The 25,273-nt window shown below is 39.9% G+C and overlaps 1 protein-coding gene across 16 annotated transcripts in view; it reads right to left on the bottom strand.

Annotated features, from left to right (window-relative positions):
- LOC129721272 (potassium channel subfamily T member 2) overlaps positions 1-25,273 on the bottom strand; it is a 705,817-nt gene that overhangs the window by 68,561 nt on the left and 611,983 nt on the right. For 14 of the 16 annotated variants that reach the window (XM_055673643.1, XM_055673634.1, XM_055673639.1 and 11 more), the window contains 3 exons: positions 23,649-23,858; positions 23,421-23,574; positions 1,096-1,239 (listed from right to left, as the gene is read on the bottom strand). In XM_055673643.1, coding sequence (XP_055529618.1) covers positions 1,096-1,239; positions 23,421-23,574; positions 23,649-23,858 — 508 coding nt within the window. The remainder of the gene's footprint in view (positions 1-1,095; positions 1,240-23,420; positions 23,575-23,648; positions 23,859-25,273) is intronic. The other 2 variants (XM_055673642.1, XM_055673649.1) reach the window with 1 other exon arrangement.

Raw genomic sequence — 25,273 nt, 5'->3', positions numbered from 1 at the left:
ACTTTATGTGCTTTCATTTGTATTAGCTGTAAATTCCATATTTCGGTACTGTGCAGCTCAAATGGAATTGTTTTGTTCCTTCTGCCAAGTATAAGTTACAATAGGACTCTCTCAAGACCACAAACACGTTCTTGCGGCAATACTGCAATTTCATGCCTTGTAAATTTTGTAATATGCAGTTCTATATTTAATTCGAGCGAAAAATAAGTGACGCCTGAAGTGGGTTTTCACTAAATGTGATCATATTTTAACTATTGAATCTAGAATTGTGTCTGAAATTTGTTTGTTGTTATTGATGCACTAAAATATAATACTGCTTTTTATCGAAATTAAGTTTCAATATGATAAAGTTTTGTGTACTTTTAAATCATGGCAGATAGTGTTCAATTGTTTTCATTTGTTTTTATGATTAACATTCTACCCTATGTTACAATAAAATTATGTAGAAACTTACCTTTTCAAAATTGAAATGATTATAATTTTACGATATACATTCATTTTATACATGTTTTTTTTCTGGGAACTGCTTGTGTAACGACAAAACTATTTTTTTAGAGTAAGATTCAGCACGTTTAGACGTAAACAGGGTCGGATTTCGAATCTTTTTTTGGAAGCATTCTTTTTTAAAAGTATCTTTTGTTCTTTGACAAAAATGAACAATTTTTATAGATAATCGCCAAACAACCCAATCTAAACAAGCATTCTGTTATCGGTAGAATAGAAAGGAACACAAAAGTTATCTGTTCATGTTGAACGTGACTCTCCGTAAGTTTCGCCAAGCATAAGTAGCAAAAGTATCTAAAAATACAAGCAGTCGACTAGCGAGTGAACATAAAACAAATGGAACAAAAAAGAAAGTAGAGATTACTACTCTACTAGCAAAGCAACGCTGGAAGTTCCACCCCTTTTTTTCCTGGTTGAGATTTGCCCAGCGAACGAACAAACAGATAAACCAAGCAATAAACAAACGAACGAAGCAGTAAAAAAATGCTGAAGAGTACCTGATCGTGGTACAGCGTTTATGGGAAGAAAAATAGATAGAAAGATGGAGAGAAAGAGACAGACAGAGCGCAAAAGAGAAAGATTTACACTTACCGGGAGCAATCGGTACGCCATGCAGGGGGTGGATGGGCAGAATCTTTGCTATCGGACGTTGAACTACAACATTTCGACTCGCCAGATGAGCTCATTGCGAGCGAAACCGTTTGCAGCAAGGACAGCTCGGCACTTCCGAGACCGCTGTGTTTTGTTTTCGTTACCGAGCGAGCGCACATACGGACGACACACACGGGGGATCGTGCAGATTAACACGGATTATCCGTTCGGGGGGTGGGGAGGGGGGTGTGTCACAGGTGCAAATATACAAACGGGGTTTCAGGGGGTTGGGGGTGATATTTTGATGTCCGTTGCATGTGTGTTTGCCGGCGGTGCAGATTGGATTGTTCAAAGAGGATCAGGGAGTCGCCGGGGAGGGACATTTACACCGGGAAGAGAGGAAAAAAAGAAAGCTTGAGCTAAAAAAAATAGCAATTCGAAGTAGGACGGCTATTTCTCTTCTTGACTAGTCTAGTTGGTTAGTTCAAGTGTATACTTGATCTTCGATTATGAGAGGGTTAATTCAACAACAAAACATTAAAACTCTCACCGAACATAACCTAGAGGAAAGATATTAATAATGCAATCGTTTCTGAAGGGTGTCAACTAGAACAGCCTCGATATTGAATGACTCAAGGGACAACTATGTATATTAAAAAAAAGTTGTACTCTTTTTTTCGTAATATTAATACCTATTGAAGCGAGTGATAGTTTTTCACAGAAAAAAGCAAACAAAGCCTAAGAAGATGTTTTATAAAAAGTTATAAATTGAATAAATATATCAATATTTAATCGAATTAGGTGCTTTGTATTAAAAATATGCAGTAAAGGAAAAGAAAAAATAAAGCAGTAAATTTTCAGGCTCATAGATTTACATTCGAGATTCATATTCAAAGAATAACCCTTTCGATAGTCTAGAAGCAAATTGTTGCTGCAATCATAAATCGCATCAAATCCTAACCACGAATGGCACACTTCAAAGCGTGCAGCGCGAATTCCACTGCAATCGAAGGATTAGAGTGCAAAGCCATGTTACAAATCACTTCAACTCCGTGTTCGGTAGCTGCAAGCAGCTGTCGTTAGTAAATAATTGATTTTCTGTCGACAGCCAGCGTGAGTTTATGGGACAGCAGTCGGAAACTAATTTGAATGACAAAATTGTGCTTCCGCTGACACAAACCGTTGGACGAAACTGCGACTTTCGACCGAGCTGCGAATGAGATGAAAATCCGGAAATTTCTAGCCAATTTAAGGTTAGAACATTTTGTCCCGCTGACACTTAATGGCGGAAGGAAACAGTGACAAACGACAGAATTTAAATTGGCCGCTAAGCAGATGGGTTGCTCTCGCCTCTCGAAACGGAGATGATGGAGTGAACAGCATTTTTTGGCAATATCCGCTTGAAAAGCTGGACGCTCTGCTGCGATTACTATCCGCACCGGCTGCTGGAGGACTCGCATAAATCATTCACCCGGATCCACTTGTCATTTGACCTTTCCGAGTTTCGATTCGAGTGGGTTAATAAATTTCGCCTCTATCTCTCGTTCTCTTGAAGGGAGCTTGATTGCAGTCACAGCCATTGAATTCAATCATTCTCCGTCGGGCTTTATTACAGGATAAGCTTCCTATGTCATCAAAGATGCACACACTCACGTAAACGAGAAAGTCGATCTCTTGGTTTGATGTTAGTTAGGAAGTCCTTCGTAAATTGCCGGGTTGATCCGCCTGAGAATTGGTCTAAAAATACTACAACTGACCATTCCCATTAATGCTGGTGAAGCTGATTTTCGATTCCATGACAGAGGCGAATTCCTAACTTCCGGTAGGGTTTAACTGTCTTCTTGTTGAAACTACTAGGTTTGACCCTGCGTGCTTTCACATACACTAAGTGCCTCAGCACCGTACCAACATCCGGCGCTTTTGTTACCTATCAGTCCCAGAAGAAATTTCCACTCCGTAGTCGTCGTCGCCGTCGTCATCATCAGCGTCACCAGACAACTTTTACGACGTCACGCAAGGATTTGTGCCTGCTTACGGTGACGAACTTGAGTGCAATCTGAAAACGCATCGAGTAATCTACTGGTGTCCCCCTTCAGTTCCGTCGCAGCTCCCGATTGCCTTTGTTTTACTTTCGCAATTAAGTGGAATGCTCATGATAATAGTAAGCTATAATGCCCAAAGCTGCTTCGTTCCACTCTGCCGCACGAAGGAACGCACAACAACCCAGGACAGTGGAAGCTAATCCGTAATGAGGCACTCTGCAGACGGAACTGAAGCAATGATAGCACTCTACTTGTACTCGGAAGAGGGGGAATATTATGACGCTAGCTGAGGGCAAATTGACACAACCATGGTTAGGATGTGCAGAAGCGGATCGATAGCGACGTTCAGTCGGTTAGTAGAAGAAAGGAAATAAAAAAAGGACCCTAGAGTGTAAATGGTTCAAAGGCAGCTGGAAAATCTTCAGTAATTCAATCTTAAAGGCATTGTAATTAGATTCGTTTAAGCTTTTCCTATGCAGACTGTTGTGTGTGCCGTGATGATGATGATGGTCCCACCTCATACCCCTACATCGGTTTGAGCTGGTCGATTTATCTAAGAAAGATATTATTCAAAGACATACAATGTAACCAGTAGGCAAACAAATAACGGACTGGTAATTAATACAGACATAGTAACCCTTCAAAAGAATACCAATAATTTGAAAATGAAAAAATAAAACGATTTTCCAATAACATCATTGATCCAAGGCTCATCCAAAACGTTTCCAACCCGAAAATTATCTGGATTTGGTTAGGAATCGAACCTAACATTTAGGAGCTTTAACTAATCAGAATTGGTTCTGGATAACGATCCAAAACTACGAGAGAGATCCTATGATACTATAGTTCTCGATAACGAGCTATACAGACCACAGGCAAACCCAAGCCTTTTCAGTTTTTTCTCCCAACCCTTTGATCTAAATCGTGAAAACAGGTAAATATTAAAAATCTTAATGAAAATATATATAATATTACAAACCAAAAAAGCAACTTATCAACCCGATATGCCTTTTGTTTCAGTTCAGGGGTTTAACCCTGATGTACTCAGTATCCAGATTGTCTATGTCAGTCTACGCGCGCGTGGCTCAAACATGTGTAGTCAACTCATTTTTTTTTAACTCTACTATTAAATATTATTAGCTATTTTCAAACAAAAATCCATCATCATCAATGAACATAATAACTTAGTGTACCAGATAAATTTGAAAAAAAAATATACTTAAATATTACAATCTTCTTTATTAATTAACAAAAAAATCGTTGAAATCTGTCTACAAAACAGATTTTATGTGTGAAATACAAAGCCTTTTAAACTCCGCCATTGTTGCTGCACGTTTCACTTGTCTGGGCATCGAATTGAAAAAGTTAATTCCCTTATACAACAGAGAGTTCTGTGATCTACTAAATAAAAAGTGTGGTGTTCTAGCGTCTTCCGCGTTTCTAGTGTTGTACCTATGAAAATCACTTCCCCTATCAATTCGATCACACAAATATCGAGGCAGCATATTATTAAAAATTTTATAAGGAACACCATTGTCAAAAAATATACTCGTTGCTTCACAGAAAGCCATTGCAACGCGTCCAGCATGAAACTCGAGGAAGTGTATCTATTACATCTTAATATTAATCGCATTACTTTATTTTGTAACCGCTGTAATCTCAATATTTGTGTATTATTTGCAAGGAATAAGATGGATGAGCAAAAGTCTATATGTGGTGAAATGATTGACTTATACAACAAAATTTTACTACTAACAGTCAATTCATTTTTTAAACGGCACAGAATACCGTATTTTTTAGCCATTTTTCTGATGACGTTGTCAATGTGAGACTTGAAAGTTAACTTGTCATCAATGATTACTCCAAGATATTTTAACTCATTCACGCGATCAATCGTCTCACCATTAATTTCAATATTTACGTCTGGTCTGGAGTTGGCCGAAGAAATAATCAAATATTTAGTTTTGCTAATGTTTAGCTTTAGTTGTTTAAAATTTAATCAATTCGCCAGATAATGTAAGTCTTGGTTTAAAAGTGTTTCAACATCATTTGGATTTTTAGCCGCAATGAACAGAACAGTGTAGTCGGCAAATAAATTTACATCACAAAACCGTTAAACTCGCTTCATGTCATTAATATAAATTATAAACAAAATGGGCCCTAAAACACTTCCTTGCGGTACACCCAGTGTATTAGCAATGGAAACTGATTCAGAATAATAAAAACGAGTCTTCTGAGTTCTAGCACACAAATAGCTTTCAAACCATTTATATGCTGTCCCTACGATACCAAAGCGCTTTAATGTTTGCAACAATAAGGGCCTAGAAATTGTTTCAAAAGCGCGTTTTAGATCCAGAAACACCGCAAAAATAGTTTCTTTAGCCTCGATTTTCTCTTTCCATTTTGCTAACACCAAATTCAATGCAGACTCACAAGAGTGTCCCTCTCGATAACCTGATTGTTCTGGGATCAGCAAATCATTACTGTTTAAATAATGCATTAGCTGGCCTTTAACAATTAGCTCCAAAATTTTCTCTAATGTGTGCAGTATATTAATGGGGCGGAACTCTTCGGCTTTATCCGTCCCAGTAATTTTGGGGATAGGAACCACAAGAGATTCCTTCCAAACTTCAGGCACGTGCCCTGTTTGTGAAGATTCGTTAACAAGGTCCAGCAGGTCGTGTCCAATTACATGAAAGCAATCTTGTATTACTTTTGCGTTGACATTGTCGATACCAGCCGATCTCTTCAAAGAGAAACAAATATCTTTCAACTCTGCAAAAGTAATAGGATGAAAACCATCAAATCTACAGTTATTATGGATCGGCTGTATTATCTCGTCAGGTTCATTGACCACATCAATACTTTGATTGATCGATTGAACACTTTCAACGAAATAACTGTTAAATTTATTTGCAATAACTCGCGCGGAGTTTTCCTCAATACCATTAAAAGTTATGGACTGTGATAATGTATTATTACTTTTCATTAATTTTTTTAAAGTTTTCCATAACTCTTTGCTGTTATTTTGATGTTGATCGATCTTCCGTTGTATATATGCACATCTAACCTTTTTCAAGGTGCGTGAATATATGTTCCGCGCCGCGGTGTACCTGTTCCAATCATCGTTATCATTACTTCTACAAAATTTTTTATAACATTTATCTCTTTTACGTTTTAAACGCACAAGATCTAAAGAGTACCAGCTGTTCGAATTTTGTAACTCAACGAATTTTTCAGAAACTAGATTCTTGGTACAGTCTTCCAACGTTTTGGTTAGAACAGCTGCTTTATTGTCCAAATCTCCAGTTATTGGATGAAAATTCAAACTTCTTGAAACAAGCTGAGACATTGCTTGTTTCGAATAACTATTCCAGCACTTTATTTTTACTTTATCCTCTCGGTTTTGATCGTTTTCAATTGAAATACAAATTGTCTCATGGTCTGTTATTTTATAATCGGCCTCTGTGATAGAATTAACATTATCAAAATTGGAGAACACATGATCAATCAAGGTACGAGAGTGTCTGGAAATTCTTGTAAATTGAAAAACTCTTTGTCTTAGATTGAAAAAACCGACTAATTGCTACAATTGATTTGAGTTCGATTCACCAAGCCAATCAATATTGAAATCACCAGCAATTACGTTTAATTGATTCAAATCAACAAAATTTTCCCACCAGTTATCTAAAGTTTCCAAAAAACGCTGGTCACTCGAACTGGGGGAATGGTAGACTATTCCAAAATTTCCCATCGTCATGCCTCTCTGAACTGATATTCCCAGGAACCAATTGTTTTCGACAGATTCGTTTGATAGAATGTTGAACTTGACTGATTCCTTGGCGTAAATAGCAACCCCACCAGTATGTCTGGAATGTGAAAGGCAAAAAGCAACTTTATAACCCGGAATACTATATTGATCAAATGCATCAGCTTCCACTATGTGAGTTTCAGCCAGCAATACTAACATTGGTCGTTTTTTTTTCCACAAGATGCCGAAAAGCAACATAATTCGTGGATAAACCAGCAATATTAAGATAAACTATTTCTAATTTCCTCTCACATTCCATTTTCTTCAGCTGCTATTTACTTGACAACATGTTGCTTTTTCTTTTTTCAAACAGTCTCCGAAAAACTGGACACTGCGAACTTGATGCTGGATGTTTCGCGTCCAAATTCATTTTTAACTCATTATTATGTTTTAAACAATTTACGCATTTATAATCAGTAGAAGCGCATTCCGATGTTTTGTGCTTTTCACTGCATTTGGAGCATGTCTCAGGATTAACACACTCTGTGCTTTTATGACCAAATTCGCCACATTTAAAGCAACGCAATACATTTATGGCCTCTCGTACAAAACACTTGTCCCACCCAATGCTTACTTTTCCAGCATTCATTAGGCAGTCTAGTAAGTAAGTGTCTTGATCAACTTCGATTATCACGTTAAACTTGTTATATTTGAAGCGTGAATTTTCATACTCGGCAATAACCTTTACTTCTTTAAAGCCGATGCTATCATTCTGACTTTTTAACAAGTCTATGAATTCATCGGAGAAATATCGATCACTCATTCCCACAATCTTCAACTTAGGCTTCGCGATTGTGGGAATAACAGCATTATATCGTTCACCCAGGTTGCTTTCAATGTCTTTTTTAACAACCTCAACATTATCCCTTACTGCACACTCTGCAATTATCGAGCCATTCTTACCGTTTCTAAAGTTCCTGATTTTGTGGATTTTTGGATCTAAAGTTTTTTTCAAAAAACATCTAGTATCTTCACTAGATTGAGAAGTCTCGACCGGTTTGATCACAATGACGGGCCGAGCCTTACGGTTTTCCTTTTTCTGTAATTTATTTGATATACTCCCAGCCGAACTCGCTAAAACATTCGCGTATGTTGGTAAACTTTCCGAAAAAACCTCGTCATCACGTACTAGTAACATCTTTTACTGGGGTTAGAGTCCGATTTAGAGTGAACCGTTCTCTCATTTCGACTCCTTTTTCTATTTATTGGACTATTATTTCTATCGCGATCGGTATTTAAGACTATTTGGTTTTTGAAATCATCCAGCTTTCTGGCAACACTGGTCTCAATGTTTACTAGACTCTCACGAAGAGAATCGCTGACAGATTTCAAAATAGTCTCGATCAGCGATGGAAACGAAACGATTATGACCCGATTGTCGTTTTGTCCCAAACTGTACAGATTGCGATGTGTTCAAGTAATGAATAAACTTGAATCCTCTCAGTACGTAACAAAATGTTGATGCATTGCTCACTCGGAAATAATAAATACATAACTAGACTATATACAGCTCTTAGAAGAGAATGATCCGCGGAACTCGTTGTGTTTTTTTCTCCGTACGTGGCTCGTCGCACGAGGAAAAACGATAGCAAAAGAGAATAATAAACTTGACTTGTCCCCTTCGCATCACAGTGACGCAGTAGCAATGATGTGATACGGTGACGGCGGGAGGGAGAGTTATTTTAGGCTATCGGACTACTTGGGCAACGATTGTTTTCAGCAGGTTTGCTACACCAATTAATGAAAAACTGCTGGAGTAGTGTGAAACATGATATTATATAATATTTTTTTGTTTTATTCATTTAAAAAAAAGGCTGCTTAAGCAGGTAATACAGAAATTAATAGGTACCAAACTTTGCTATTATTCAATTAACCGAATTATCCTGCGTTAAGCTTACGGTTATGCCGAAAAAATTATCTACCTCTCGTTTTGGTTATGGTTTGGTGAATGGAACATTTTCCTCATATTAATTTCAGAGGTAGTGCTAAGAGGAGAGAGAGATAAAAAAAAGGCAAGCTTGGCATAGTTTGCGTGATTGATAGTAGACACTCAAATGCTTGAACCTATCTCTTAAAACTAAATTCTTTTTAGTCGTATTGAACTAAGATTTTTAGTAAACATAACAATAATTCTTTTCAAGCAACAATAAGTTTCAGGGTACCTACGTGTAATATTTTATTTTTTTTACCGTTTTCTTTCGGATTGACTTTTTACAAAGAATCACTGCGTTACTTATTGTTACGTAGGTGGGAGGGAGGGAGGGGGGGGGGGGGGTAGTAGAGACAGTTACGTAACTATCATGTTTGCTCGAAATTGAAAATTTCGGAGAGGAGTCAGACTGATTAGTGGTAAGTAATTTTAGGGGGGGGGGGAGTCATGTCGAACGCTACCTATCGTTACATAGGAGGGGGGGGGGGTCTGAAATCTAGATTTTCAGCGTTACGTAATTTGTAATATAACACGTCGATGTTGCACCATCATGTTTCATATCAGAGCAATTACATCACAAAACCGGGCAATCAATTTAGTCGACCATTGCAAATACAGTGATCACCCGATTATATCACCCCCTTGATGATGTTTGGAGTGATAAAATAGGGAAAGTGATAAAATCGGGAATTTTTTTTTATTATTATTTTGTTATAAAAGATGGTAAACCAATAATTTAACACGTAAAATCAGCGATTTTGATTACTACAAGAAATCAAATCATATGAAAAAGCAGTTCTATCCGTCTGTCTGCATCTCTGATCCTTATAGACGTGGGAACTACTGTACTAATCGGCGTGAAAATTTTTATGTAGGGGTTTTTGAGGCCGGAAAAGGTTATTAGAGTAGCTCGAGACCCCTTCCTCTTCTTAAAGGGAGGGCTTCCATACAAATATAACACAAACTTCTACGTAACTTAAAAACTAATCAAGCAAATGGAACCAAATTTGACATGGTGAGGTTATTAGGAGTAAGAATTATGTCAATGGTCACTTGACACCCCTCCCTCCTCTGGAAGAGGGAGGGCTCTCATATAAGTAAAACATAAATTTCACTACTAGTTCGTAGGATAGGTACTAGTGTTTGCATAAAGCTGTGAAGTTGTTCTCTTAGTGTCATACATATCTCAAGCAGCTCAAAAAATTAATTTTAGCTATTTTCTAAGGTTACGGAAGAGGGATCAGAAATGACCCAAAATGTGTTTATGTGGTTTACTGATAGCCCTTTCACAAAATATCTCTTCAATACATTTCAAAACACATGAAAATTGAGACTTTTTGTACTTTTTCTTCATTCACCCAGAAGCAGAAACAAATCGATGACGTACGTAACGTATCTAACAGTCACAATCCCTGGCTTTTTGGACCGATAGGCCTGAGCAAAAATAGAGAGGGAAAAAAATCGATGAAGTAGTTGAAACAACACCAATGATTTTAAAAATAAAAATTAATCGAGGATACTGTCTACAGACATTAAAAGACGAAAGTTTGTATCTTAAATGACAGTGGAACTGGCACTTGTAAATAATTGCGAGATTCGGGGTGGTGGACATAGAATGTTACATGATGATAAAATTGGGTGAAAAAGGTGACAAAATCGGGGGCAGATGAAATCGGGTACTGATATAATCGGGTGATTACTGTATTTTCATAGCCAAAAAAAAAAAACGGTTTTCGATGGTTTTTGATGCCAAATGACTTAGAAACGCATGAAACGTCGAGAATTGGTGTCATCTGAAAAAAAAAAAATGCAAAAATCGACTCTCTGGGACTTAATCGTTTTTTCAATTGTGGAAGGCGGAGTTTAAAACATTTAGAATTTATTTAATGAAATTGATTGCTAGTCTCTCGAAATAGCCTGTATAATGATATATACTATAAGTAGCATCGAATACATCATAATTCATAATATTGTGAAAAATGAGTATAAAATAAAAAAGCACTTCGGTTCGTTTGATTGGTGTGACGTCTTCGACAAAGTTGTAGATAATAATTCTGTCTTTCCAAAAAAATACATTTAAAAAAATCATTTATTGAAAAATAAAATAAGACGAAAAATTAAAAAACAATTATGTATTCAAATGAGCTCATTTTTTAAAAATCTGATTTTTTAATAAAACCTACAAAAGATTGCCAAAACAATGAAACCAGTCCGACCATTTAGAAGTTAAGAAAAAAAAGTTATCGTTTTTTGAAAAAAAATTTTTTTTTTTTGAAAAAACAAATTGTTTGAATCGTTTTTTCAAAAGGAATATTTTTCTTTTGAAGGGACAAAATATTATCTACAACTTTGCCGAAGACACCATGTCAATCAAACAAACCGTTTCGTCTGTAGACATATTTTTAATTGCCAATAGAGCACTGTATGAGGAATTAAGGATATTTTTACGATCAAAAAGGTTTATTTGATTGTCATAGTGTACCTGCCAAAGTTGTAAATAATTACTTTGTACTTCCAAAAAAGATGTACCCCGTGAAAAAAATAGCTTTTTTTCTGATTCCTCCATGACCGGTTTCGTTGTTCAGGTAATCTTTCGAAGTTTTTATAAAAAAAATCGATTTTTTTCAAATGGGCTGTTTTGGATAATTAATTTTTAATTTTCTTTTAATTTGTTTTTAAAAAATCAATAATATGTTTAACAGTATATTTTTTTTTGGAAGACAAAACTATAAGTTACAACTTTACCGAAGACGTCACACCGCTCAAACGAACCGTGTTGGCTCTAAAAGTATTGGTAATCATCAATACCATCATAATAGCATTTTTCAATAGCTGAGTTGTGTTTCAAAATATTGAACCTATAGCACAAAAGGGCATTTTTTGCCTATGAAAACGATTATGCAAAGTTTCAGCCAATGGGCACGTTCACGTTCTGATGATGTAAACTTGTCAGAAAATGTATGGTTGAACTGTCAAAACGACGCAAACTCAGAAACAACGAGTCAATTGTGTTGCTTATTGATTGAGATCCCTATCCCTGGCGAAGGACATTATTGTGGTAAGGGGCTGTCCACATACCACGTGGACAGCTTGGGGGGGGGGGAGGGGTTGTGTGATGTCCACGGTCCTTACAAAAATTTTATAATTCATATGGGCATTTGTCCACGGGGGGAGGGGGGGGGGGAGTCAAAATCGTTCAAAATCTGTCCACGTGGTATGAGGACGGCCCCTAAATAAAACGAATTAATTGTCTGGTACAGCATTCGCATAAACAAGTACAAGTGTCCTAGAGAGTATATTGTTCAAACAAAATCAAAAAAACATATTCCATCAGTATCCACCGTTTCATGTACTTTCAAGACACTTGGAATAGAAAACATTATTCAAATTCCATGCACCTCCCGTGTGTGATTTTGTAAATGACATGGAAGCATTCAACATTTTCCGCGAGACACAATCTCAATTTTGGTTGAGTTATATTTTTTTGCACAGAGTAGTTTTTTGAAACATTTTGTAAATTTGTTTTGAAATATCTTGCCATTTTACATGGTATTTTTTTCCAATTCAACATTGCCACCCTAACGACAATGATGTAGCAAATATTATATTTTCAGGAATTTTTTTATTGGTATTGAGTGAAAAGTGATTTTTTTCTTTTTATACTCATTTTTACACAATATTATAAACAACTCTATGTCAAATAAATGAACCACCCTAATGAAACATAATGTTTTCGATGCTAGTTATAGTGTATATCCTTATACAGGTTATTTCGAAAGACTAGCGATCAATTTAATTAAATAATTTCTTAATATTTTGAACTCCGCCTTCCGCATCTGAAACCGCCATTCTCTACTGCGAAAACTTGCCGAACTTTTTGCGGATATGTTAACCTTTTCTACCTTTTTGTCCATCCTGACACACGTTTTATACAAACAAGATCTCTAAACCAACTGGGAACTTGAACCTGCCACCAAAACAATCTCATTATGGGAGTAGGAGACAACACACTTTTTTTTCACTCTCTTTTTGACAAAAATCTCAATCATTGGCGGAATGATCATGAATGATCTTTGTTCATCATATGTACATATTGCGACTAACCCCATATACTCAGCTGTGCACATTTAGATACAGATGTTGTTGTTAGCAGTCACGACAAGAGGCGAATAGTGCGAAGGAAGAGAAAGAGAGTACGCCAGCAGGGATACTATATACATGGTGCTCCTTTGTAATCCTCGTAACTCGTCTTACACATAGACCTGCTTGCAAATGTGAGAAGAGTAAATGTATATCGCACACTGACAGAGATGTTAATGCATCACAAAGGAGATTTATATGTATTCAAAAATCGCTAGAAACGATTTTCTTCCATCGCTGGTCTCGATCGCGTTAGAAACAGCAACATTTATCTGGGTTTCAATTTTGTTTTGATTATTTGTGAGCGACTGAGAGACAGATGATAAGGCATCTCTCATCTTTGTCAACTCACTCAAAACATCATCTTTCCCACCGTCATCACAGGCTGATAAACACGAAACACATTTAAACACAATATTATCATTATCATTAACGACTTTCGCTGCTATTTTCGTAAGGGGCGTGCAAACTCTGTGGAACTGAGATTTGCATTTACCAACGCAAACAACCGGATCGTCGCTAATGCGAATGATATTACCACATTTGCCACGATCCATCTTCCCGCTGCAAACAAGCCGAAGCTGCTGCAGACCAATACGCTGGACTCGTCCAGCAACAACGGAGGGTAAAGGCAAATGAACAATGAAAAAACACAACAATGAAATTTCAATCAGCAGCCGTAGCGTCTATATAACATAGATGCGTTGGTCGGCGCTGGTATAAAATAAATCGATAAAAAACAGAATAAATTAAAAGCATTCAAAGACACTTCTACTTATCCGTTGAGATATCCAATTATGCCGTCGGATCACTAGCACTAGATCACCAAAAGCACTTGATTTCACACAAAAAAATTGCTTTTAAATCAGCAAACTAGTGGTACACAAGCAACCATGCTCACCGTCATCATGATGTTATTGCAGACGTGAGATGAAACTTGACGGCTTTAATAAGCTTGTACGCACCTAATGGAATTGTAAGATAAACTTTAACGATGAGAAAGTATCCGGTTTTGCAGGTATGCTTCTGGGTTTCATACAGAAATACACTTTATAACTATCGTTTTCAAAATTCTTTACAAAATCGGTGCTCAAATTGTAATATATTAGAAATTGTAACTGAAGAATTGCTAAGTCGCTTGTTAAAATATTCCGTAAATAGAATACGTCAACTGCAACTGTAACTCTGAGAACGGTGAGATACAACAACAACCATACTGATTAATCAGATTCGAGATTTTCGGAAATCTTTTCTATCAATTTCAGCTTGTTTTAGTTTTTGCCAAGTTTAAGCATAGTCATATTTTTTTCTAAGTTATAAATAATTTTGTCATTCTTGAGCTTCTTAACTTTTTTGAAATTTTTGTCATTTTTGAAATTTTTGGGGTATTTGACATTTTTGAAATTGTTGACATTTCCAACATTTTTGACATTTTTTATTTTTTTATCATTTTTAACATTTATGAAATTTTTAATATTCATGGCATTTCCGACAGTTTGAACATAATTGACATTTTGAACATTTTTATTGGTTGGTACATGTGTCACTTGAGACCCCATTGTGGTCATTCACCTCTATTCAGCAACTCCTATCCCAACCTCCATGAGGTGACGACCGGGATACGAGAAACCTTAGCGGAGATCGGGTAACCAACCTCCGGTGGAAACTATTGTCGTATGCTGACTGGGAAAGGAGATCGTACGCGGCTGTATCCTCATGTTAGGGGCGGCGTGCTGCAGCGTCTGACCCGGAGCGGGCGGGTGAATTACGAAACGCGGTGCACGTGCAGTTATCTTGGCTAGAAAGCTGCAAAAGGTGAATGTGGAGGTTGCTGCCATACAGGAGGTGAGGTGGTCGAAAACGGGAGAACGCGAATAGCAGAAATCCCGATAGAGGCCGTCGACTTCGAGGTAGGACCCGCATTTGTTGGATGTTTGCTGTCGACGAGGAGGCCCGCGAAATAGGTGTTAGGGGAGATTGGAGGATAGCAGCCCAAGGCCGAGTAACATGGCGACCTATTCTGGTTTCGGCATTGGATCGATAATCGGTCTGTCGCCGTAAAAGTAAAGTGAAGTAACATTTTTACTCTTTTCGACTCTGTTTATATTTTTTGGTCAGTATTTTGGAGATTTTCAGTTTACGGCTGGTTCGTCTCAGGTACAAAAAATTACATTTTTTTTATTCGTTTTCCGTCGGTCTAGGTCCGCCACTGTTGTGCCAATCACCGACGCCCGGGGAGGCGACTCAACCCAGGACCCTAACTTACGACTCGTTGATTAACGGACCGGCACCAACGGCCTCACTTCCCCATGCGATGGAAGGCGTGATCACTTTTTTGCCTCAGAAGTAGATCATGCCATCCAACAACTATCGACACCTGTGTTGGCGTTGAGATTCCAACCCAGGCCACCAGCGTGGTTGGTGGAGATGTTACCAACTACGCTACGATATATCGATTCGTATAACCCGCAGTCTTCGAGATATTAAATGGCGGAGGTTTTTGCTATTGGGTCGTTGTTGAGTGCTTCTTTAACGACTGGTTCGCCATGGTCCCTCGAACTCTGGACAGGCGCAAAAAATGTGCTCCTTGTTTTTGTGATATTGCGAAATCGCCAGAGCCGAGCGAGACTAGCCTACTGGCAGCCTTTATTCCGGGAATTCCACAATACTCTTTTATCCGAATGAAGACGCAGTTCAGATTGGCGTGTTGTTGTGTTGCCTGTACTGGTCGGGTTTGATGTTTTTCAAACCCGTACCAAACTCGAACCCGAATATTTTTTTCGGTTGAAACCTGATCCTGAAACTTTTTTTGTATCAAACCCGAATCTGAAAATTTTATTTTGTAAAACTATAGCTGCAGTGAAAATTATGGCTGACTGCTGACCGAGAAGAATTTGTCTTCTAGATTTTCATGGATGCCTAAACCAGTTTTTCGTATGCTTAAAGCAACCGTCCATGTGTCTGTGTGATCCACTTTCGCCATTCTTATCCATTTCGGGTTTCGGTTCGTTCATGGTGAATGTTTCAGACTGGAATCTGTATGCAATGGCGTAAAGGACCAGCCTCTGTCTCCGATCCAATGCACCGGTTTGGCCTCTCCGCGAATAGGCGGACTTCTCTATTGTTTGACGCTTACTTTTCCGCGTAGCTCGTAGCTTTTTGAGTTATAGCGAAATTTACTAATATTTCTAACGGAAGCGTATCCAACTCTGCGTGCACGGTGGCAGGTTTAGAGCACGGCCGGGTACACGCTTTTGGGGGTGCAGAATGAACCAAAAAAAATCAGTCAAAATTTTTGGTGTTGTCGACGACGCGCTGAAGTAGCAACCGAACTGCAGTGAAAGCTATCCAAGATAACTTTGGTGGCATCGTTGAAGCTTTACAACTGCCTTGTGATCACACGGGAAGCTTCTGCGAAAAACTGCGAAACTGCCGAAAAACGCATCAACTTGTACAACTTGTACAGCTTCTTGAATGTTACAGGAAAAAGTAGAGCTCTGCTTCATCTTTAATTGTTGGATGTGGGCGAACCAACTTAAAGTAAAGTCAAGTGTGAGACCCAAGAAAGCACATTCTCGAACTTCTTCGACTTTTTGTCCTTGAGTTTCAAGCGGTGAATGAGGAATGATCCGTCTCCATGGCGAGTGCATAAACATATACTTTGTTTTCCGCAAGTTTAGGGACAGCATATTATATCTGAAGTAATCGTGCAAAAGAAAGAGGTCTTTTTCCATCTGCCTTTCAACAGCTGGCCTTTGAGTATCTTTGTAGAAGATCGATGAATCGTCAGCAAACAAACAGAGACTACCTTCCAGCATAAGGTTGCAGATATCGCTAATGAACAAAAGAAACAAAATCGGGCCAAGGTTGCTACCCTGCGGTATACCGGTTCTAATGAACCGTACTTCACTGCATCGATTGACCAATGTAACAAACTGCAGGCGATCAGCTAGATAACTCTCAATAAGAGATTTTGAAACTCCTCTGAAACCAAGAATATCAAGTTCGAAGTGCATGATTTATTGTATCGAACGCCTTTTCCAGGTCAATGAAACCCTCTTCCGCTAGTATTTTGTGATCAAGAGAGTCATATATATCCTCCAGTGAGTCGCATGTGGCGCTTAACTCACTTGATCCTTTTCTGAATCCATATTGGCGAGGAAAGATCAAGTTGTAGCGGGTGACGTATGAAATTATCCGCGTAACTAGTAAATTTTTTAAGATCTTGTCGAGAACAAATAAACAAGATATGGGTCTTTACTTACTCAGTTCTTTTGGGTCACCGCCTATAAAACAGGCGTCACAGGGTGCCAATCACTTATATGGAAAAAATTAACCAGAAAATTGAAAAAAAAACTCTACACAAAACACCCTGTGCTACATTGTAGCTAGATCGGACTTAAAACGGGGTGATGCAAAGCGATTGAAGTTTGACTTTGAGATGAGAAAAACCACCAAAATCGTGAAAACCAAAATCGCCACCCCACTTTAAGTCCGCTTGAGCTTAAATTTTGCACAGGATGTTTTTTCGAGTTGGCAAAATTGTTGAATGTGGACAAATCAATCATCAAAGCAAAGCCTTGGTGCTACATTCCGATTCGGAATTTGACCTTCTGTTTATTTATACACAGACTTCGCAACCGACTGTTCAATGTACAGGACAATTGCGGGGCTAGCGCTACGATCCTACTGACACTAACAGTCTCTCCCGAGCCGAGTAACCTTAGCGGAGATCGGGTAACCAACCCCGGTGGAAACTATGGTCGTATGCTGACTGGGAAGGGGGAACGTACGCGGCTGTTTTGTTTTTGTAAGGAGCGGCGTACAACAGCGTCTGATCCGGAGCGGGCGGCTGAATCATAAAACGCGGTGTCTCGCCAGCTATATCAAGGACAGCAGCCCCGTCGCGAGACTAGGTATCGCAGCCCTAGTAAGGCAGCATACTGAATATTAAATACTACGAACAATCCAGATGTAAATACGGAACGGAATAATCGACATGGACCTAGGCGTACGAAAAAGGACAACGATTATTGGAAACTCGGTACTTGGACTGTAAGGACTCTACTCGAACCGACACGCGCAAGTATCCTGGCTAGAGAGCTGCGGAAGGTGAATGTGGAGGTTGCAGCTATCCAAGAGGTGCGGTGGCCGAAATCGGGAGAACGCGAATTCCGGGCAGTAGATCCTATTGCGGATACTTCATTTAAGTACCACATCTACTATAACGGCGGCGTGAAAGCAGAAAGAGGAGTCGGTTTCGTGCTAATTGGAAAACAGATGAAGCGTGTCGTTAGACGGAGGTCGGTCAATGACCGTATATGCGTGTTGAGAACTAAGGGCAAATTCTTCAACTACAGCCTAATAAATGTGAACGCACCGACCAACGAGAAACCCGATGGCGAAAAGGAGGAGTTCTATGAGCTCTTGGAAAAGACATACAATGAGTGCCTAGGACACGATATAAAGATTGTCATCGGAGATGCAAATGCACAGGTCGGGCAGGAAGACTTCTTCGGCCCCGTAACTGGTAGGAAAAGCTTCCAGTCTACTACAAACGACAATGGCCTGAGGCTTGTTAATTTCGCTGCAGCTAGGGGGATGGCTATCTGTATCACTTATTTTGCACGCCGGAACATACGTAAGCACACCTGGGTGCACCCGAATGGAGAGCTTTGCTCTCAAATTGACTACGTTCTGATTGATGGACGGCACTTTTCAGACGTTACAGACGTGAGGTCGTTTAGAGGACCGAGCGTTGACTCGGATCACTATCTCGTAGTAGCCAAAATCCGCGCCCGGCTGTCCAACGTGTTAAAATCCAAGGCAACGAGGAGGATGTAGTTGAACATCCAGCGGCTATCAACTGAAGGAGTGGCTGCAGAGTACTCGCAGAAGGTTGATGAACGGATTAAGGAGAGAGAGTTGAAGGGAACCTGAATGAAAAGTGGAGGCACATCCACAGTTCGATCAGCACTACAGCGCGAGAAGTGTTGGGTACAACTGGGGCAGCTGCGTCCAATGAGTGGATTGACGCTGAGTGCCAGCGAGTGACCGAGGAGAAGAACCGCGCCCGGGGGCACATGATGGCCACGGCTGTGACTCGTCAGAGCATGGGTAAATATCGAGATGCTAGATCCGCTGAAAAGGGACTCCATCGCCGGAGAAAACGACAGCATTGGGAGCGTATTCCTGCGGAGGCAAAAGGTTGCTTCTCCAGGCACGATGCGAGGAGCTTCTACAAGAAGGTCAACGGAATCAGGAATCGAAACGTGTCAGCCCCTGTCATGTGCAACGATAGGGAGGGGAACCTGATAACCGATAAAACAGAGGTGGCCAGGCGTTGGAAGGAACACTTCAGTGTGCTGTTGAACGGTGAGGGAAACAGTGGAGTCGAAAGGAGCAGGATGACTATTAAGAATGATGGTCAAGCTGTGGATCCACCACCCATGGACGAGGTAAAGAAAGCAGTGAAAGAGCTGAGAAACTGCAAGGCAGCCGGGAAGGACGGCATTCCCGCCGAACTCTTCAAAGTCGGGAGTGAACAGCTGTATCGTGCCATCCATCGGATCATGCTGAGAGTGTGGTCTGATGAAGAATTTCCCTCGGACTGATTGGAGGGTCTCATATGCCCGATCATCGCCGGGACTGTAGCAATTATCGGGGCATAACTCTTCTCAATACCGTGCACAAAATTCTCTCCCGCATCCTGTTCCACAGACTGAGGCCGTTGCAGGAGACCATTGTTGGCGAGTACCAATGCGGTTTTCGAGGGGGACGCTCCACGACGGACCAAATGTTGACCTTGCGACAAATCCTCGATAAATTTCGAGAATTCAACTTGCAGACGCACCATCTGTTCATAAACATCAGGGCAGCGTACGATTCAGTTAAGAGAAATGAGTTATGGCAGATTATGATCGAACATGGCTTCCCAACAAAGCTGATTAGGCTGATACGTGCCACCCTTGAAGGTTCTACATCAAGCGTCAGGATAGCCGGTGAGATATCGGACTCTTTCGTGACGTTAGATGGCTGAAGCAGGGTGACGGGCTGTCGAACTTATTGTTCAACATCGCATTGGAAGGTGCTATATGGAGGGCTGTCGTGCAGAGAAGCGGCACCATCATTACGAAGTCGCACATGCTTCTAGGTTTTGCGGATGATATCGACATTATTGGTATTAATCGTAGAGCAGTGGAAGAGGCCTTCGGACCTCTCAGGAGAGTAGCTGCGAGATTAGGGCTTGTCATAAACTCTGCCAAAACGAAATATATGGTGGCTGGCAGAGTGCTTGGTAGTCTGTCGGAGGTTGGTGCTGCGGTGGTGCTAGATGGGGAAACATTTGAAGTAGTCGACGAATTTATTTACCTGGGAACATTAGTGACATGTGACAATGAGGTTAGCCGTGAGATAAAGAGGCGGCTAGCAGCCGCAAACAGGGCCTTTTACGGATTACGTAACCAGCTAAGGTCCCGCAGTCTGCAAATCCGTACTGAACTTGCACTCTATAAAACACTGATTCTTCCGGTGGCTCTGTACGGCCATGAATCATGGACGCTGAGAGGGGCTGATCGACGAGCTCTTGGTGTTTTTTAGCGATTTTAGGATTTTGCGTTCAAAATAGAAAATGGTGTTTGGCGCAGAAGCATGAACCATGAAGTGTACCTGGCATACAAATCGGCGGATATAGTCAAGCGGATAAAACACGGCAGGCTTCAGTGGGCTGGACATGCAACGAGAATGCCGGATGAGCGTCAAGCGAAGGCTATATTTAGCAGGAATCCCGATAGAGGTCGTCGACTTCGGGGTAGACCCCGCACTCGTTGGATGTGTGCTGTCGACGAGGATAGCAGCCCAAGACCGAAGGACATGGCGACGTATTCTGGATTCGGCACTGGATCGATAATCGGTCTGTCGCCTTAAAAGTAAAAGTAAAGTAAGTTTTTAAAGTGATCCTAGAGCTTCCTAGTTTTTTTCGAAACTGCTTCTGCGGGATCGACTAAAAAAGAAATGATCTTTTGATCGAAAGGTTGTTCAAGGTGGCCACCAGGTGGTTCACCGAACGATCCGGAACTGGCGTAAAATGTCAATTTTTAAAAGTGTTCCCTAAGCTTCCTGTTTTTTTTTTTCGAGACCAATTCAAGAAGAAAAATGGTCTTTTAACAAAATATGGTCCAAGATGGCCACCACGTGAACCACCGGTACTACCATAAAAGAGATAAATTTTTAAGAACAGTCCCACTTTTTTTCTAAACCACTCCCAGACGAAAATAAATGATCTCATGACAGAATGTTACTCTAATTTACCATCAGATAGCCCTCCGAAAGATCCGGAGTTACCGTAAACAAGATTAATTTTGAGAAACAAGTCCTAGTCCCATCTGGATACGGAGTATATTTTTCCAAGGCTGTATCATATTTTCAGTTCACTCATTTGTCTGCTTTAATGAATAGGTCCTAGTATTTTCCGTGACTTTTTTTTTCGAAACTATCATTATTTTTCCCATAGAACAAAAGTGGTACATGTTTTTCCATTGAAGTTTGTGTAAGTTTCTCAACCAGAACTTGTTATGCTTTCATGTACCGTCTTTTGAAACCTTTCCAGCAATGATTTAGTGCAGTTATGTTGGGAAAAAATTGTTGAAAATAATCTCCTGAAAAATTTACCTAATGGCACATGTACCACTTTTGCTCTCAACGGCTCAAATGTGAATGTAGCTAAAAAACGAGTCTAGCGTCGACTTACAAAAAGGTGCTGACTTCAAACAAGTCGGCCAGACAACGATCGTGAAAGCTGTACGTGAAGATACTGATGAAGTTTCATTGCGTGGCACAGGATGATAAAACTTACGTCAAGGCAGACTGTAAACAGCTTCCTGGACAGTAAGATTTCCAGACACATTAAGCTGTGAAAGTTTGCAAAGAAATAACTCGTTTGGCAGGCCTTCTGTTCCTGTGGTTTGAAGAGCAACATTTTTATCGCGAAATGTTCCGCCAACCAGCAAATTGTGCCTGAATGTGTGACTGAAAAAAGGTCTGCGCCTTTCCTCAAGCAACACAGTTATATCGTTCTGTTTTGGCTGGACTTGGCATCTTGACATTACGGAAAAGGGATATGGAGTGGTATGCCGGGAACAACGTCTAAGTCGTGCTAAAGGACATGAACCCTTCCAGCACCAAAGCTCCGCCCTATAGAAAAACACGGGACTATCGTTAAGCGAAACCTCAAGAAAGCACGAAAGACAGCTGTCAACGAGATGAATTCAAGACTAGTTGGCGTTCTGCAGTGAACAACGAGAGAAGTCAAGAGAAAAACCCGGCAATTTGCATTCGCCAAAAAGGAAGCTTAAGTCAATATTTTTTCTTTGTTCTGAACGAATTGAACTTGTCAAAAAAACATGATTTAATTTTTTAATAAAACCGATTTACACACAATGCTGTTTGACCAATTTTTTAAAGTGACACCCTTCACTGGATGTCTTTTAGTACTCATCCAGTTTATACGGGACAAGTTTTTTCATAGAAAATTCCTCAGTTAGTCACTAAATTTCCACGACCAAAGCGTACTCGCCACTTTTGAGGCAAAACTGGTCCGCAGCAAGCTTAGCGGTCGGTTACAAAACGGCGAATCGAGGAAATACAACGCTTTTGACACTTTTGTCGGATTAGTATCACTTCAACCAATAATCCAGGTCACCAGAACCGGTACAGTCGAATTGATCAGTCGGAATATCAACCGAATTCCAACACAGAATATCTACTCTTCTCGAAATATTAGCCTATCGTTCAACGACCGGCGCACCAATGGTAAAACCAAAAATGTTAACGTTTTGGAGTTTTTATACTTTTGTCACTTTTGATATGTTTTGCAGTTTTAGCATGGTTTACATTAATGATATTTTCGTCATTTTTACACATTTGATATACTTGATATTTTTCACATTTTTGAACAATCAATTTTTAGGACAAAAATTTTACCATTTTTTCAATATTTGTAATCGTTTTGACATATTTTTTTGCATTTTTGGCGTTTTATATTTTAGTCAGTATTTTTTCCCTTATTTTCAGTGGTCCCAGTCAGAGTTTTAGGTTCGTTGTAACAACAAATTTGATAGTATATCGTGTCAAAAAACCATTATTGCATTGCATTAGGCATCAATTTGTAAAATTGCTACACGACATAATGTTGCCAACCAATCTGGCATCTAATTGGCGTCGGGTCGGTAAAAGTGCTAATTATTTGTGTTATCAATTTGTTATCCACACGAGAGGTTAACATGAAATGTTAGGTATTTTTATCGACTCAAAATCTGAATCTAGAAAAATATAGAACTCTCTTCACACCATTCTTAATCAAACAAATAAAACCAACAGAAAAAATCCAGCGATTCACACTTACGCGATCTTCTCCGAGGGCGACCTCCACGGGACGTCATCGTCCAGCTCGTCGTCGCTCTCGTTGTCCTCCCCGTCGATCCCGTCCTCACCGGATATGCTGAACGAGGACGACGTGAACATGTCCGGCACCGGCAGAATCGATGGTCTACGGCTTCCTGCGGAATGAAGTAAAGGTGCGTTTGCAGGTGGGAAGCAGCAGCAAAAAGTGAACATTATTGCATTCTCCTACCTCTTCGCTGGTTCAGAATGTCCGGGCTGAGCAGGTTGGGATTGTTGTTGGTCGGAATTTCCAGATGGTTGGCCGTCGTGATGGCCGGTGGACCCAGCGTGGACGCAGTCGTAGTGGTGGCCAGTGTGCTGGCCTCCTTGAGGTTCGATTTCGAGTCCGACAAGGTGATGGCGTTCGAGGCGGAATTGGGTGCACTCTCGGTGTAGGTGGCTGCAAGTAGAGGCACGATTGATTTATGCTTGATTAGAGACGAAGATCCGCAGCAAAGTGGCCTTGCTTTGATATCGAATAAGTTGTATTGGTTATTCGGTGTCTAAAATTCTACGAAAGGTTCTGTGTCGTGGATGATGAAATTATATGGATTTGTGTGCTCCTAGCTAGGAATCATTCGATTATAGAGTGCGATTTTTTGTGCTTAGTGTTTGGTTTTTCTACAATGGCTAATTACCGGAGAATATAGAGAAAATTAACGCAAACGTTTCGTAAAGTGTACCGTGCATTCCGATTGTAAATTCAATGACTTCCCGTGAATATCCGTGTTTAATCAAACGAAGATAACAAACGCAAATCTGAAACCGCAGAGTATCAGCTACAGAAATCTACACGCTCCTATAGAACACGCTTGATCAATTATTCGATAACTTGCTCCACTATTTCTGTGTTCCCGGGCAGACGACGGTCATTGTTTCGTGTCCTTGGCCAGAGCAGACAGGTTGTGATTAATGTGGAAAGACACGGGAACGGGCCCGGGCATGCACGCGAGAATCCCAAGTTTGCGACTGAGTAAATGTTTGCGATTATTCTCCATTTAGTGCTCCGGCTTGCTTGCATGCGGTGGAGATTTTGGAACTGGCAGTAAATAGAATATTCAATTAAGTTCACTTTAGCCCGGCCTGATAAATTGTTCGTCAAATTAATGAATTAGCGAGTGGATGCGACCGAGTTTTAGCCAAGGTTTCCTAACTGTTACTGTGTTAGGTAGTAGAGAAAATAATTAACGAAAAACTGAACCGTGGGCTGCTGCTGCCTTGATGACTTTTTAATCGCGTGATTATTTTATTGTCCTGTGACAACCAGTTGAGTGAGCACGCCAACGTGTGTCGCTGGATATGTTGAATGATTTTTTAATGTAGTCAACGAAAGCGGGGCTACATGACAAATAGTACTATATATTGGTATGCGAGGAACGTGACATATTTTCTCTGCAACGATTTTTCGGAAATACCTTAAACATTGGATAAATCGGCTATTAAAAACACTTTTTTAAATGTAATTTGGAGTATTTACCGACAGAATTTCAGGGATTTCGGTATTAGAGGAATTTCGAATTACAAAACTAAAAGAATTCTATATCAGTCTCAAACTCATAAGTTGAAGTTACAAATCATTTTCTTAAAATATAAATTTTTCAAATAACGTTCGAAAAAACTTTATAACAATTGTACAGCTCCCAATTAATAAAACACAGTTTTAATTAAGTCAATTAGTTTCTGCTTACAAATTAAATCCAACCGATTCTCTCTTGGGACAGAGGTTGTCGAAAACTGCCGCTCAGATTCGTTGGAAATAAATTATCGTACAATCTGGAAAATCAACACGATAGCACCGGCAATGGGTTGTACATC

The sequence above is a fragment of the Wyeomyia smithii genome, chromosome 2, assembly GCF_029784165.1.
Source record: "Wyeomyia smithii strain HCP4-BCI-WySm-NY-G18 chromosome 2, ASM2978416v1, whole genome shotgun sequence".
NCBI classification, from domain to species: Eukaryota; Metazoa; Arthropoda; class Insecta; order Diptera; family Culicidae; genus Wyeomyia; species Wyeomyia smithii.
The sequence above is the reverse complement of the archived record's forward strand: the minus strand, read 5'-3'. Positions and strand labels throughout refer to the sequence as shown.